The sequence below is a fragment of the Atractosteus spatula genome, chromosome 12, assembly GCF_055471065.1.
Source record: "Atractosteus spatula isolate fAtrSpa1 chromosome 12, fAtrSpa1.hap1, whole genome shotgun sequence".
Taxonomy (NCBI): Eukaryota; Metazoa; Chordata; class Actinopteri; order Semionotiformes; family Lepisosteidae; genus Atractosteus; species Atractosteus spatula.
The window spans coordinates 43,452,989-43,465,691 of NC_142717.1; the positions used below are offsets into that span (position 1 = coordinate 43,452,989).

General features: G+C 43.3%; 1 protein-coding gene across 6 annotated transcripts in view; it reads left to right on the forward strand.

Annotated features, from left to right (window-relative positions):
• The first annotated feature begins 502 nt into the window (after nt 1-502).
• Nucleotides 503-12,703, forward strand: part of glcci1a (glucocorticoid induced 1a) — a 73,639-nt gene continuing 61,438 nt past the window's right edge. For 2 of the 6 annotated variants that reach the window (XM_088928646.1, XM_088928649.1), the window contains exons 1-2: nt 507-904; nt 1,055-1,514. In XM_088928646.1, coding sequence (XP_088784772.1) covers nt 1,124-1,514 — 391 coding nt within the window. In that variant the 5' untranslated portion in view covers nt 507-904; nt 1,055-1,123. Of the gene's footprint in view, nt 909-1,054; nt 1,515-12,703 lie in introns of all 6 variants that reach the window. The other 4 variants (XM_088928644.1, XM_088928648.1, XM_088928645.1 and 1 more) reach the window with 4 other exon arrangements.

Genomic DNA, 12,703 nt, shown 5'->3' on the forward strand with positions numbered 1-12,703 from the left:
TGAAACTCGAGCTACATTCAATTTCCAGTCTCCAACAACTAAGACACAGTATTGAACGTAATTTCGAGACACGAAGTCACATCACGCATCACGAATGAAAATAAGGCCATGTGACATCATTAATACTATTAACTACACAGATCTGTAACCGTGCTGGTCGGGGTTGGGTGCCGAGCACAACCTGCCATCCTCGATCCGCTGTTAAGCGTTATTATTGTGAACACGCCTAGTTATAATCGCCTATTGATCCGTATTACAAATCTCATTTATGTCGCAGGTCCGACTTTAATTAAATGCCCAAAGCAATAAACGTGGACTAATCCCATCCCACTCAACCTCTTAATCCCCGGCAGCATTACCGATTTTTTTTTTTACGCACGCCGTACTATGGTGCAGCCTGCTTTACAAACGGGACCTGTCAATTTGTATACCCCCCTCACAGCCAATTGGCGTCTTTAGCATCGTCTGTGTTCCTCCTCGCCGAGACCTCAATGGACTTATTGGTTATGTGCAGCGTCAGTGCGGTTCTGCAGACCTATGGTTGCGCGCACGCCGCGCCGTGCGCCGCAAATCAGGCGGCCGGAGCCGGCGGGTGTTACCCGCCCCTGTGTGGCTGGGGCTGCCGGGGCCGTCCGCCGCTGTCAGTCGGAGTCAAGACCGGGGAAGGTGCGGGTCTGCGCGGACAGGCGGCCGGCGAGGAGGCACACTGCCCCTCCAGTTTCAGCCGGGGCTGGTATCCATTTCGACTGCTCCCCCCGTCTCTTAAATGACCGCAAGCGGGCGAGCCCCTTGAAAGCAAGCAAAAAAAAAAATACAACCAAAACAAACAAACAAACAAACAAACAAAAAAGGAGATGTTAGAGCCACTTCGGTCTGTGCGAGGGCCATCCGAACATTTCTGAATGTAGGTACGGTACATATAAAAAAAAAGGTGGTGGTGGGGGGGGGCGGCTCTCTTTCAACTGTTATTTATCACTGCACGATTTCGAAAGGAAGTTAAATGCCAGTCGCAAGCCATCGGGGTGTTTTTATTTTTTGTCTCTTTTATTTCCAGGGCTGTGAGACCGATGTCTGCCAATTAGCCGGACTGCGATAGCGAGAGTGTCTTGCACGGTCAGCGGGCATGTCCGCGTCAGCTACAAACCCGTCTCACCAGCAGCAGCAGCAGCAGAGAATGAGACGCGGCAATGCGGCGTCCCCCACCTCCGCCAACAACAGCAGCAGCAGCAGCAGCAGCAACGGCAGCACCCGGCTGCAGCCCATCCGCGCCACCGTGCCCTACCAGCTGCTGCGGGCGAACCAGCAGAGCCCGACCCGCTCCCCCTCTTCCTTTTCGGTGGGCAGCAACACGGGACCGGCGTCCTCCCGCTGCCCCAGCCCGCCCAGCCCGACGCCGCTGCTCTCCAACCCGGGGGCCGGCGGCTCCGCGGAGGGCAGGCTGATCGGGAGGCACCGGCGGTCCCCCGACAGCAAGAGCTCGCCCGAGAGGAGCCCGAACTCGCCCGTCTACAGAGGTAAAAAATAAAATAAACTAGCGTGCCATCTTCACCCCCCCCGCCCCTTCTCCTTCGCCATCATTTATCAGAATTAAAGCCAATCCAGTGGCAGAGGCGGATTGTATCGATGCTTGCCGAATTGAAATTTGTTTTTCGGTTTTCAGCGAGTCTAATGAATGCAAGAAAAAAAAACGACAACAACAACAACAACAACACAGGAGTATTGCCTGGGATTTATGTTGTGACTAATGCGGCTCTTGTCGGCTCACTGTGTCACCTGCACACAGTTGTGTGTTTGCTAGTGTCCTGCGTGGGCTGGCGTGGCCGGTGCCCGAGGAGACGGCGCTGGCGACCTTGGCATTGGGTATTGATCCTCCGGAGGATGACTTGAGCTTTCTTGTGCTCCGGCGCTGGTGAGGCAGCTCACGCCGTGGTTTTAGAAAACAGAAACTCTCTCACGGATGTTTTTTTTTTTTTCCTGTCTCTCCCCCGACTCGTACGCTAGGGTCGGCGCTACAGTAGTACGGTCACGCCAGAAAACGTCGCTTTTGCATTTTCGTGGATACGCGCAGGTAATGGGGGGCCTCATTCAGGGTCCTCCGTAATCATGGGGTACTGGCCGCTGCGCCGATGTCTGCAGGTTGAGAAGAGGAAGCGTTGCATTGTTCACCTGGGGCCTATCTGTGACATCTGTGAAGCCTAGAGGAGGCACGGTTATTTTTCCGTAAAAAAACAACGAGCGATGTAACTAGCCACTGAATATATAGAGATACATGCAGCCATTTCGCTTTCGCCTGTATGCATACGGCATATCTGTGGGTAATGATTTACTGTATAAAGGATTACGTAGTGTGAGATTTCACAAATGTAGAAATCCATATACAGTATCGGGATTGCTATGTAGAATGTCCTGAAGCTGCTGGATGTTAGAAATCTCAGTCCGGGAGATATTGAGTAGATATTGAAAAGCGATCTGAAATCTGTCGTGAGGAAAGCTGTAGCCATCTAAATACTGCAGGCCAGGTTCACCCCTGAACGTCAGTGTAGGAGGTCCAGGAAAATCCCAGGATTTGGAAGGTGTTCTGAAAGTGGATTCTGAGTGATAAATCCCCCACAGCATGATGTATGTTATACTGTGGGTATTTACTGTGTCAACTCAAACCTGCACCAGGACAGGCTGAATGTGTTGCTATTGGTAGCTCAACTACTGATGAGCCGTTGGGTATAGTTCCCTGGTACTCCTGGTTTAATGGGTGGCTGACATATTTAATGGCGCAGGAAGAGCAAAAAGAGGAATTTGAAGCTTGGAAACGTCTGATACACAAAAGTTGATGATCTGCTGTGGTGTTTTCCAGTTTGGTCTTGGGTCCACACTGTGGCATTGAAGTGATCCGTACAAGAAGGATGTCTGTGAAGGCAGTGGGAGGTTTGTCGGTACTGTATGCCCTCTCCGCATTGCTGCGGATTCGGTCTGTGGGCCCCGGGTCGCACTGCGGCATTCTTGACGTCAGGGATCCGCCCGTATCAAAAAAATATTTAACGGTGGCGCTGGCGGTTACCTTCTCCATACTAGGCAACGCCAATGTCCGTGTGCTGCAGGAATCTCAGATCCACGATTTTGTGGGGTGACAATAAGATGCCTAACATTCTTCGGCTGGCCCATGACCTCTACCCTATTGAAGCATTTCTGGATGTGTCCGGGTCCTGACTGCCTGCTACATACGAACAATCCTGATGTCCAAAAGGGGTAGAGGACCCCAGATGTGTCACAGGGGAAGCCCACTCCAAAGACATTTATCAAAAATACATTTAAGCCCCTAATTCATCTCTTGGTCCTCGAAAATTTGTTCAGGAAGTGTATGCTCATTATGATTCTATGTTGTCTGAGAAATGATAAAAAAAACTTTTTAAAAGGTAGTTGCAAAGCTTGTTTAGACCCTCAGCAACACTATTGCTTAGTGTGAGGAATTTTGATGTTATTTTAGCCCTGTAACAAGACTAGCTGAAGGCACTGTGCCTTCATGAGCACACGTTGGGGGTAACAGAGGTCCTTCCTTGCACCCTGACTTTAGGATCCTGCCAAACCGGCATCTTCACAAAGGGTTCTGAGCTTTTATTAAATTAAGTTTGATTTATTTCATTACCCTCTCCCTCCCTAGGAATAAAAACATATGGGAAAAAAATAGTTAACCATCACAGGTTTGTTTTGATCATCATAAAGTATTTTGTGATGAATTTCCTTGTTTTGCTGATACAGGTAGTAGACAAAAAAAACACAAGTAAATTATGGACACCAAAATATTGAAAACAAGGGCCTCTGCTTGGGTGTGACTGATTCATTCAGTAAGCAAATAACATTCCAGCGTGCTTAGGGCCATGTATATAAATTCTCCGCAGGCCTTATGGCCAGCCTGGCTGCAAGAGGGGACTTTGTAAGACTCTGTAGCTTTGAAAGAGGGGTGATTGTTGGGGTGCATTTAGCAAGAGCTTGCCGATGTTTCAGGATCCTGATGCGTTCATTCCAAGTGTGAGGCAAAACAGGCGAGGAAGTACAGATCAGTGGACTGCAAATATCAAATATCTGGGGTGCTGGTGTCGAGTTTCACCAGAGATGATCCAGTGAGAACTCCACACAGCAGGATTCGGGAGTCGGACTGCATTGCACAAACTGCTCATCACAGGTGGCCGTTCACATGTGCGTGGTGCAAAGAGCACAGGGAGTAGACTACTGAGCAGTAGAGAAATGTGATCTGGTCAGGCTAGATCCTCAACGGACAGATGAGTACACGTGTGACAGTACCTTGAACAGCTCCACAGCTTCCAGTGAAGGGTTCTGGAATGTTGTGGGCTGCATTTTCCTGGTGTACTTTGTTTGCACCCATGTCCTTAGTTGCTAGTCACAACTTAAAGGTACCAGTCATCTTTACTCCATGTTGCAGTGTTTCCTTCCTGCCGAGTGGATCACAAAGCCTCCATCCACAGAGCATGTGTGGTCGCACAGTAGTTTGACGATTGTGGCGCTGATGTCATTCATGTGCTAGTGCCTTCTTGGTAACAAGATCTGAACCCAACTGAGTGTTTACGGGGTGTTCTGGAACCATTCTGGATGGTGTTTTCCATCCCCATCCATCTGATGTGAGCTGACTGACTTTCTTGTGGATGAAAGGTGCCTGTTTCCTCCTCCAGCTGCAGAATTGCAGATGCTGGTAGACTCCATGCCAACGCACATACAGGCTGTACTGGCTGTGCCTGGTAGCCCAGTGCTCTGACAAGTGACTTGACTTGGTGTTTCTATTTTTGTCCACTATCCATTGATCAAGGACATAAAGATGATGAAATTTGTGATTTATATGGTGTTTATAGTACAGGACACAGTAAAAATAAAATATTGAAAATATGCTAAATACTAAAGCCTTTTTTAGAAATATTATAAAAAATCTCTCCAATTTTACATGCAGCAGTTCCATATAGGCCTTAAGTCATATAGACCATAAACCTTTAGCAACCCAGTGAGTAGTGTGGACTGAGTGGTCTCCTTTTGTTTGTAAGTTTTCTTATGTTTTGTTTTTGAAGTGATTTAGCTGTTAAGTGCTTATCCATGTTTAATTTACGTTGTTGTAATGAGAAACTAATGGGATTTCATTTAGGACTGAGGTCAGGAAGCACAACTTTACACAAAGACTTGTGGGTGTTGGGGCTGAAAGGTGCAGACCCAAACTTTATGGGAGCAGCCAGCTCATTGAGCTGCTCCCAGACAAAGCCTGAAGAATGAAATGTTCTCCTCTCATTTGCAGATTTTCTGATGTTATGGTCTTACAGTAAAGGAAATACATATTTATAGTTTTGTAAGTGGGAATTCTGTAATGTATCAGCTTCCTTTTATAAATAGATGTAGATGCTAACTTATGCCTATTATTGTATGTAATTTTAGCTGTAATAGTGCTAATTGTATTTTTAGCACATTGTGCTGATGCAGTACAATGTAAAGGGTAGCTCAGTACTTGTGAATGTACAGTTTTTTTAGCTTGGAGTGTTGTCCTTGTTGGGTTTTCACCAGTCTTATGCTTTGCCCTTATGGGAATCAAAGTTAATGACTTACTACTTTTCTGATGTTTAAAAATTGAGCCTTCTGGTCCTGAAGAAAGTTGCATCTCACAGCTTTGGGAAAATCTTTAAAATGTACAGCACACCATGCAAGACCTACTTATTTTTAGGGCAGAGTAAATGTAGAAAAGTTTTAAAAAATGCAAACACTAAGCCAGTAGAATGGCTTAAAAAGTTTACAGCTAAGCAACCAAATTCTCTTCCTGCTCAGTTGAGGCCTCCAATGTCTCATGTAGAACACTTATAAATCTGGATTGTGCAATAGTGAATATAAGAATGTTTTGACCCTTAAACCCAGCACCAGCTCCACAGTATTAGGTATGAATTTATTAACCTAATCATATTAGTAATGCTTATTGGAATTTTTGATTATCAGTTCTGCTGGTTTCCTAGTCGCTTCATTAAATTTAATGGCCACCTTGAGATAAAACGTGCCTTCAGCGCGGTTTGCAAAGCACCGTACCTTTCATCTGGAGTTATTTTATTAAGATCACAGAGTCCTTGCAAAGAAGGGAGCTCAGTAGCTTCACCCAGAAATGAAGTAATTTAACATTAATGACAGCTGTAATTACAGCTGTGTTCCACCTCCATTTCCTCACGTCTATTTTGGTATTTTTGCTTCTGTGTTCAGCATATGCACGCAGTAGTGTGTAAAAATTCATCTTTTCATTACAATACATAGATTGGTTACATTTTGCTCTGCGGTTTACATACTGTATAAATATTCATTTATATCTGTAACTTTACGGCTATGTTTAAGTGTGAAATCTATGTATACTACTATGAAATCAGCATCTTACAAATTTTTAAGAATTTCTGAGACTGTGAAGGAGTAGGGTGGATCACCATGTGCTGGGGAGGTCTTGGAAGGGTGATCTTACTGTATACAGCAAAGTTACTACCTTGTGCCATGATCTTGTCAGATCTCAGAAGCTGAGCATCTTGGGTGTGGTTGCTAATGGGAAAGCAGGCCTCTTAGGAAACCCAGGTAGCTTCATTAAGTGGTGTTAGTGGACCAGTAGGTGGCGCTCCTCCAAACCTCTTCCCTTGTAGGGTATCCAAGGGAACTCTGCTATAGGTGGTGCTGTTCTTTGGGTGAAACTTTGAACCAAAGTCCTGACTACTTGGTCATTAAAGTTCCCACAGCAGTATCTACAGGAACAGGGGTGTTAACCCTTGGTGTCCTAATTCAGTTTCACTCGGGGCTTGAGCATTCTGGCCTCCCTTATAGTTTCCCCTTAATTCAGCAGGTGAGGCCTCACTTCTCTGCCTGGTCTGTTGCCTAGTGGACACTGGACTGCTGGCGCAGTATGGCTGATGCGTGACACCCCAGAATGAAGCTGGTCCTTGCTTACAGTTCGGCGAAACAGCATTTGCCCTCTTTGAGATTTTTTATTTGTATTTTTTCATATTTTCGCCACTGAATGTTATCAGATGAGCTTCCCGTGGGTCCTTGTGATAAATGAAGGAAGCCTGAGTGAACAAATATCACCAAAGTCTGGTGCTTGTTTAATTTCATCCGATGTGCCTGTGTGAAACAGTAAATGCATCCCCACCCCCTAGTTGAAGAGGAAAATAAAAAATAAGAGATAAGAGAAACAAGGACCAAACTCTGGTGATATTTGTTCATTTAGACTCCCTTTTATAAATCGCCAGCGCTCATATGCAGCATTAATATGAGGTGAAAATGCACCAAAATTCCAATAATCTGAAAGAGAACGTGTATTTGTAAAGGGCTTTGCATTTGCAAATGCAAATGAAGTTAATTAAGAATTAATAGTGTATTGCAATAGGAAGCGCGATGCTAGTCACTTCATAATTTGGACAAATCTACAGGTAAACAAGTCCTGCAAGCACATGTGGGATACAGTGGTTAATGTACTGATGTTCTGGAGTGGTTTAAAAGCAAAGTACAGCCTGCAACATTTATTGTTGTTATATGGTGTACTGTAAGCACACTTAAGTAAACCCTTAACTGTAGTTAGTTTCTGCATATTACTGATTTTAAATAAAGATAATTGTTTTTAGGTTTTAGTAGTTTATATTTTTACTTTTTGTGATCTTAAAAGGTTAAAGGTTGTTCTTCCCAGAGGTGATCTAGTTTTGAATAAAAGCTCTGAATCTTTCGTAGTGAATTTCAAGTACTCGACCAGCGATCAAATGAAAACATTATTTTTTGTGTTTTAGTTTAGAATAGTCTGGGATTTTCTTTTTATGCCAACCAGATTTGGGCTTGTTAATCGTTAATTAAGTCTGACCATTGTTACACTGAGGACTGTGTAAGTGTAACTTCCAAAGGAAAGAACAAACATCTTGTACAGTGAAATCGGGAACATTTGTGTCTAGGCAGAAGGGGTGGTCATGGGAGATTTTGATTTTCCTTGCAAAGATTGGGAAGAAGGGGTAGGGTAGGAAAAATTCAGTGTTTTGCTGAATTGAGTCTTATGGGACACTAAGAAGGACAAAACAAATGATGTTCAGGAACGGACTGAACAGGATATCTCAGCAAAACAAGGGGCAGTGTGCTTGTCTTTATACAAAAGGACTGTTATTTTCATATATTTATTTGACTGACATTTTTGCCCAAAACATCTTATAAATACAGCAGCTTGAGCTCATAGCCTTCTAGTTATACGTTCAAAACCCCAACACCTGCTCCACACTTTTGTGTCTTATTTTGTACAAAAATAAGTCTAGGACAAAGTAATGTTGGAGCAGTTCAAGAAAAGGTCAAACTCATTCCACTATTTTGGGGGAGAAAAGGGTTTTGTGCAGTGATACATAAGGATGGAGGAAACAAGGGTAGAAGAAGAAACAGCTTTATTGTCTGCGTGTTCAGGAGCTGGATGGTGTATTTTATGACCGTGGTTAAATGTTCAAGTAGTGGTTGGGAAATAGATTTTTGTCCAATAGTGTTTTAGTAGTGCAGTATAGAAATGTATCTTGTCATTCTCTGATGTTTGATTGCAGAGTAGCTTGGCAGTGACCTGCAGGCAGGTAGAAGAAGCTTGTACCTTCTGGAATTACGATTACAGAGCTGAATGAATGAGGAACATGCATATGTGAAAGCCTAAAAACTTAAATGGATAAAGTAGTTATGAGAATTGCTGCAATCTGATATAATCTTATCTGTTATGCAGTCAAACCAACAATCTGTTACATTGCCTTTAATCTCTCCTCTTGTCAGGCTAAGAGAGAACAGGTTACATCAATTATGGGCTGACCTGTTGGAGGATTTTTGTGTTTTGTGTTTCTTTACCTGTTTCTATACTGGGAGCAGCATTCTTCCATTGTTCAGAACACTGTATTTGCATTGTTCTGTACTTTGTCATGCTTAAAACAGTCTGCCGTAGCTTCCACTTAACAAGTGAAGGTTCACCGAGAGACTTGACCTTGGGCTCTGTCCAAAATGCTTTATCTTATATTTATTTCCTCCATTGTTTCAGGGCTATTTATGGCAATCCTGGTTGGACATACTATAACCTGTATAATAGGGAGAAAAGCTGATAAAAAGATCTAAAACCATTCATTAGTGTTGAACTTTCACTGTCCAGCTAAGTACTACAGCATTTTTGACTATTTTTTTTGTTAAAACTGTTAGTTTGACCTTGTTTGGTGTGCATATGCCATTGTCTTAAAAAACCCATTCAGGATGAATGAAATGTGCTATTTTTACACCAGTTTGTTTAGTGGGAGGGTGTACTGTTTTGTGTGTTTATCTAGAGGTTGATAATGTGTGACCATGAGAAAGAAGTGGATGTTTGGCCCACCTAGCCTGTCTGGCAGCTAGTGGTTAGTTTTTTCCAGTTCCTTCACCCTGTCAGTACAGGCCATTCCCTGCAACCCCAGAATGTGTCTGGTGTCTCTTTTCTGCAGTGGTTCCAGAGCAGAAACATCTTTTCTGTAAGAAGATGACCACAATCATACACTATTCTAACCGAGGCCTTACAAATGCATTATGCAATTCTAGTATAGCATCCTTTTGATTTAAAGTACTGTGTGTGCATTTAACACAGTGCTCTTTAACACACGTGTTCTAGATTTTGTTTGCCTTTGCATAGTCATTTCCCTCAGGTATGAAATCAGGTTAAGATGTTGTGAAAGCAGCATTTCCACTCGCAGAAGTGAGCCACAGTGGACTGTCCTAAGTCATCCATTTAGAAATAATAAATTGAAATAAATTTGAAGTGCAGGATGCCGTTTTGGAATGTATCGCCTGAAACAAGAGTTGCCGACCGTGTGGTATCTTGCTGTGGTAACTGAACCTCAGTTAATAGTTTCAGGTAGCCTGCCCAGAGGCTTTTTACATCTGGTTAAGAGTTAACATCCCGGAGGGGAGAGAAATGGTGCAGGAGAGAAAAAGTGTAAAAAAAGAGGGCAGAAGTGTCTTAGAGAAGTGTCTGATAAGAAAGCAATAAGAATGTGGAGATATAGGAAAACAGAAGACTGGTGGAACAGGAAGGGTGTTTAGAGAAAAAAGACCATGTTGAATTGTGAAAGGATGTTACTTTTTACGCAACAAAAGCAAATAAATTACATAAGCTTCCAAAAGCAAGTGTACACTTCAGTTGTAAAAATCTGGAATGCAGCAACTGTGCCATGTGGTTGATGTGCTTTTGAACTGAAGGAATTAGACATGTTTTTTTTTTAAAAATCACTTTTGGTGAGCCAGAAAACGCAAGTTCAGGTCTTGACTTTCTCACAAATATTAAAAAAACACATGAAGAGAAATGAAATGATTAAAGCAACTTGAACAGTGAGTTGACATGCTTGGTCGCTTCTCAAAGCTTATGTTATTACAATATAACATGCAGACATTCTAACATGGTTCTTAATACCTGACCAATTTAAAATAGGTACTGTACTGCTACTGTATAGGAGGTTTGTAACATAAAGGATTGTGGGAGCATTTTCCCTTCTGCTGTTTGATAGTTTTACAACATCTTATTTGTCCCAGGTATTGTGGTTTAGTGAAATCTGTGCTTGTGGATGTGGTGTTGGGTTTTGAATTTTATTTAAAGGCTGTCCTATTTGTGGCATATGTTGTCAGTGTGTAGGAACTGACGCACCTGTCAGTTCATGCACACAGACTGCGGGTGGGTATTAATTGTTTTTGAGGGTGATGCAGGGTTGAAAAAAAAAAGAACAGAAACGGATGCTGACCATTCAGTGTGAAAGCCGACAGTAAACAGCAGGAAGGCGGAATGACTTCAGATCATGGGTCTGAATTCACTTCTCTCTTTTAGCAGCTGTATGCAAAGATGCCAGTCTTTCATCAGCTCATTTCTCAAGATTTACCCGTTGGGGCATTCAGTTCTGAATCTAGCTGCAAGGTGTGGAGTGTGTGTTAAAATACTTGGATCACATTTTCTTAAAATCCAATTGATTCATCTAATTTCAATGGTCTGCTTTCAGGGTAGTCATTGTATTTCAGGATTTCATTAATTATTCTTCATTTCTTGTATATATACTGTATATAACCATTTAATTTATTTTCAATTCCAGATGACATCACATTAAAGTCACTTTCTCGTTACCTTTAATGTAGTCCTGGAGCATTGCTGACTGGTTCTTGTGTTCTTGCTATTAGCTGCTTTTTTAGCCTTAAAAAGGGTAAAGGACCTTAGGGAGCTGCACCCTGGTAGAAGGGAAACACTGAATTAAAGGTCATTTCATCTGTTCCATGTGCTCTTTGGTGGTGTCTTTTAGTACACCATAAATTGGAAGGCATGTTTCGGCGTGGGCAAGAGCCCTGTGCTCAATGGAGCGAATGGCCTCCTCTCATTATGTGTGGCCGTTATGATGCTCTGAATAGTTGGCTTCTCGTGTTGTGTAGTTAATAAGTGCTTGGTTTCAAACCAATTGCCCATACAGCCACACAAGATTCCTTGGAAAACACTATTTGGAGAACAAGGCCAAAGTACAGCTTATTTTCTCCCTGCCATTCTGCGTGATCCTATACTGTTACAGAAGCTGACTAAATGGGACTGAAGACAGCCGTGCAGATATTAATGTGTGTTTTATAAAGTTATATACCAGTAGCAAAGCAAATACAGTTTCCGAGGCTTGTATTCATGATTGTTGGTTTTCTCAGTAATTGTAGAATATTGATTTTGAGCTAAGAGTTAAGTTACTGTGTCCTGGTATTTAACTGATCGTAAAACTTATTGTCTAAACCAGGTCTAGATCATTTGGTGATGTCCAGTGCACACACACTCCCATGTATAAGCAAGGTCAGGTCATCTGAGGTTATGTTTTCACCTGAATGCAGCCTTGATTTTCCTCGAAAAGGAAATGCCAACATTAAAATAAGCGCCACTCTTCTCACATTCGTGCCTGGTTATAAGTCTGTCCAGTTCTGAGCACCTCATGTCACAGCTGACATGGAACTGGAGCACCATTGAAAACTGGACGGGTGACCAGTGGAGTGGAGGTGTGGGTTAGCGCTGCAGACTTGCGGTCTGGGGCTTGTGTTCTCCCCATGTGTGTGCGGCAGTTTTCTCTGGGGTCTTCCGTTTCCTTTCGGTTTCCAAAGATAGGCTTGTGGTGCGTTGGTGTCTCTGTGTACTTCTGTGTGTAAGTCTGCCCTGCAGTGGACTCCTGCCTTGGGCTTAGGTGGGGATGATTAGAAGGCCATGATTGGTAAAGGCCAGTGGGACGTTTGGCCAGGACACCTACCCCACCCCTTTCTAGACATGAGGCTTTCTGACGCTGGATAGCTTCGTTGGTGAGAACACGGTTGTTTGACCCAGGCCAGCAGCTAGGCCTTGAGCCGGGCTCTTCACTCGGATCGCTCCAGTAAACGCTCGGCCGTGTGGACAGGGATTCTCTCGGGTTGTCTTATCTGATTCAGTAGAGGCTTAAAAAAAGGAGGTGAGAGTTTTTTGTTCTTCAGCCATGGAATTTGAAGGCCAGTCACCTGTGATGTCTGCGCTAAAGCAACACCACATGCCTGTCAGTAATTTGCGAAAGGAAGCTCACCCCCTTGCAACTGTTAAAAAGGAACCGGCGTGCTACGGAATAAAATTCCGTTTTGAAAAACGAATATAACATTTTGTATCACTTTGCCTTTTCCCAAGGAAATAATGCCATAGTACGTATTA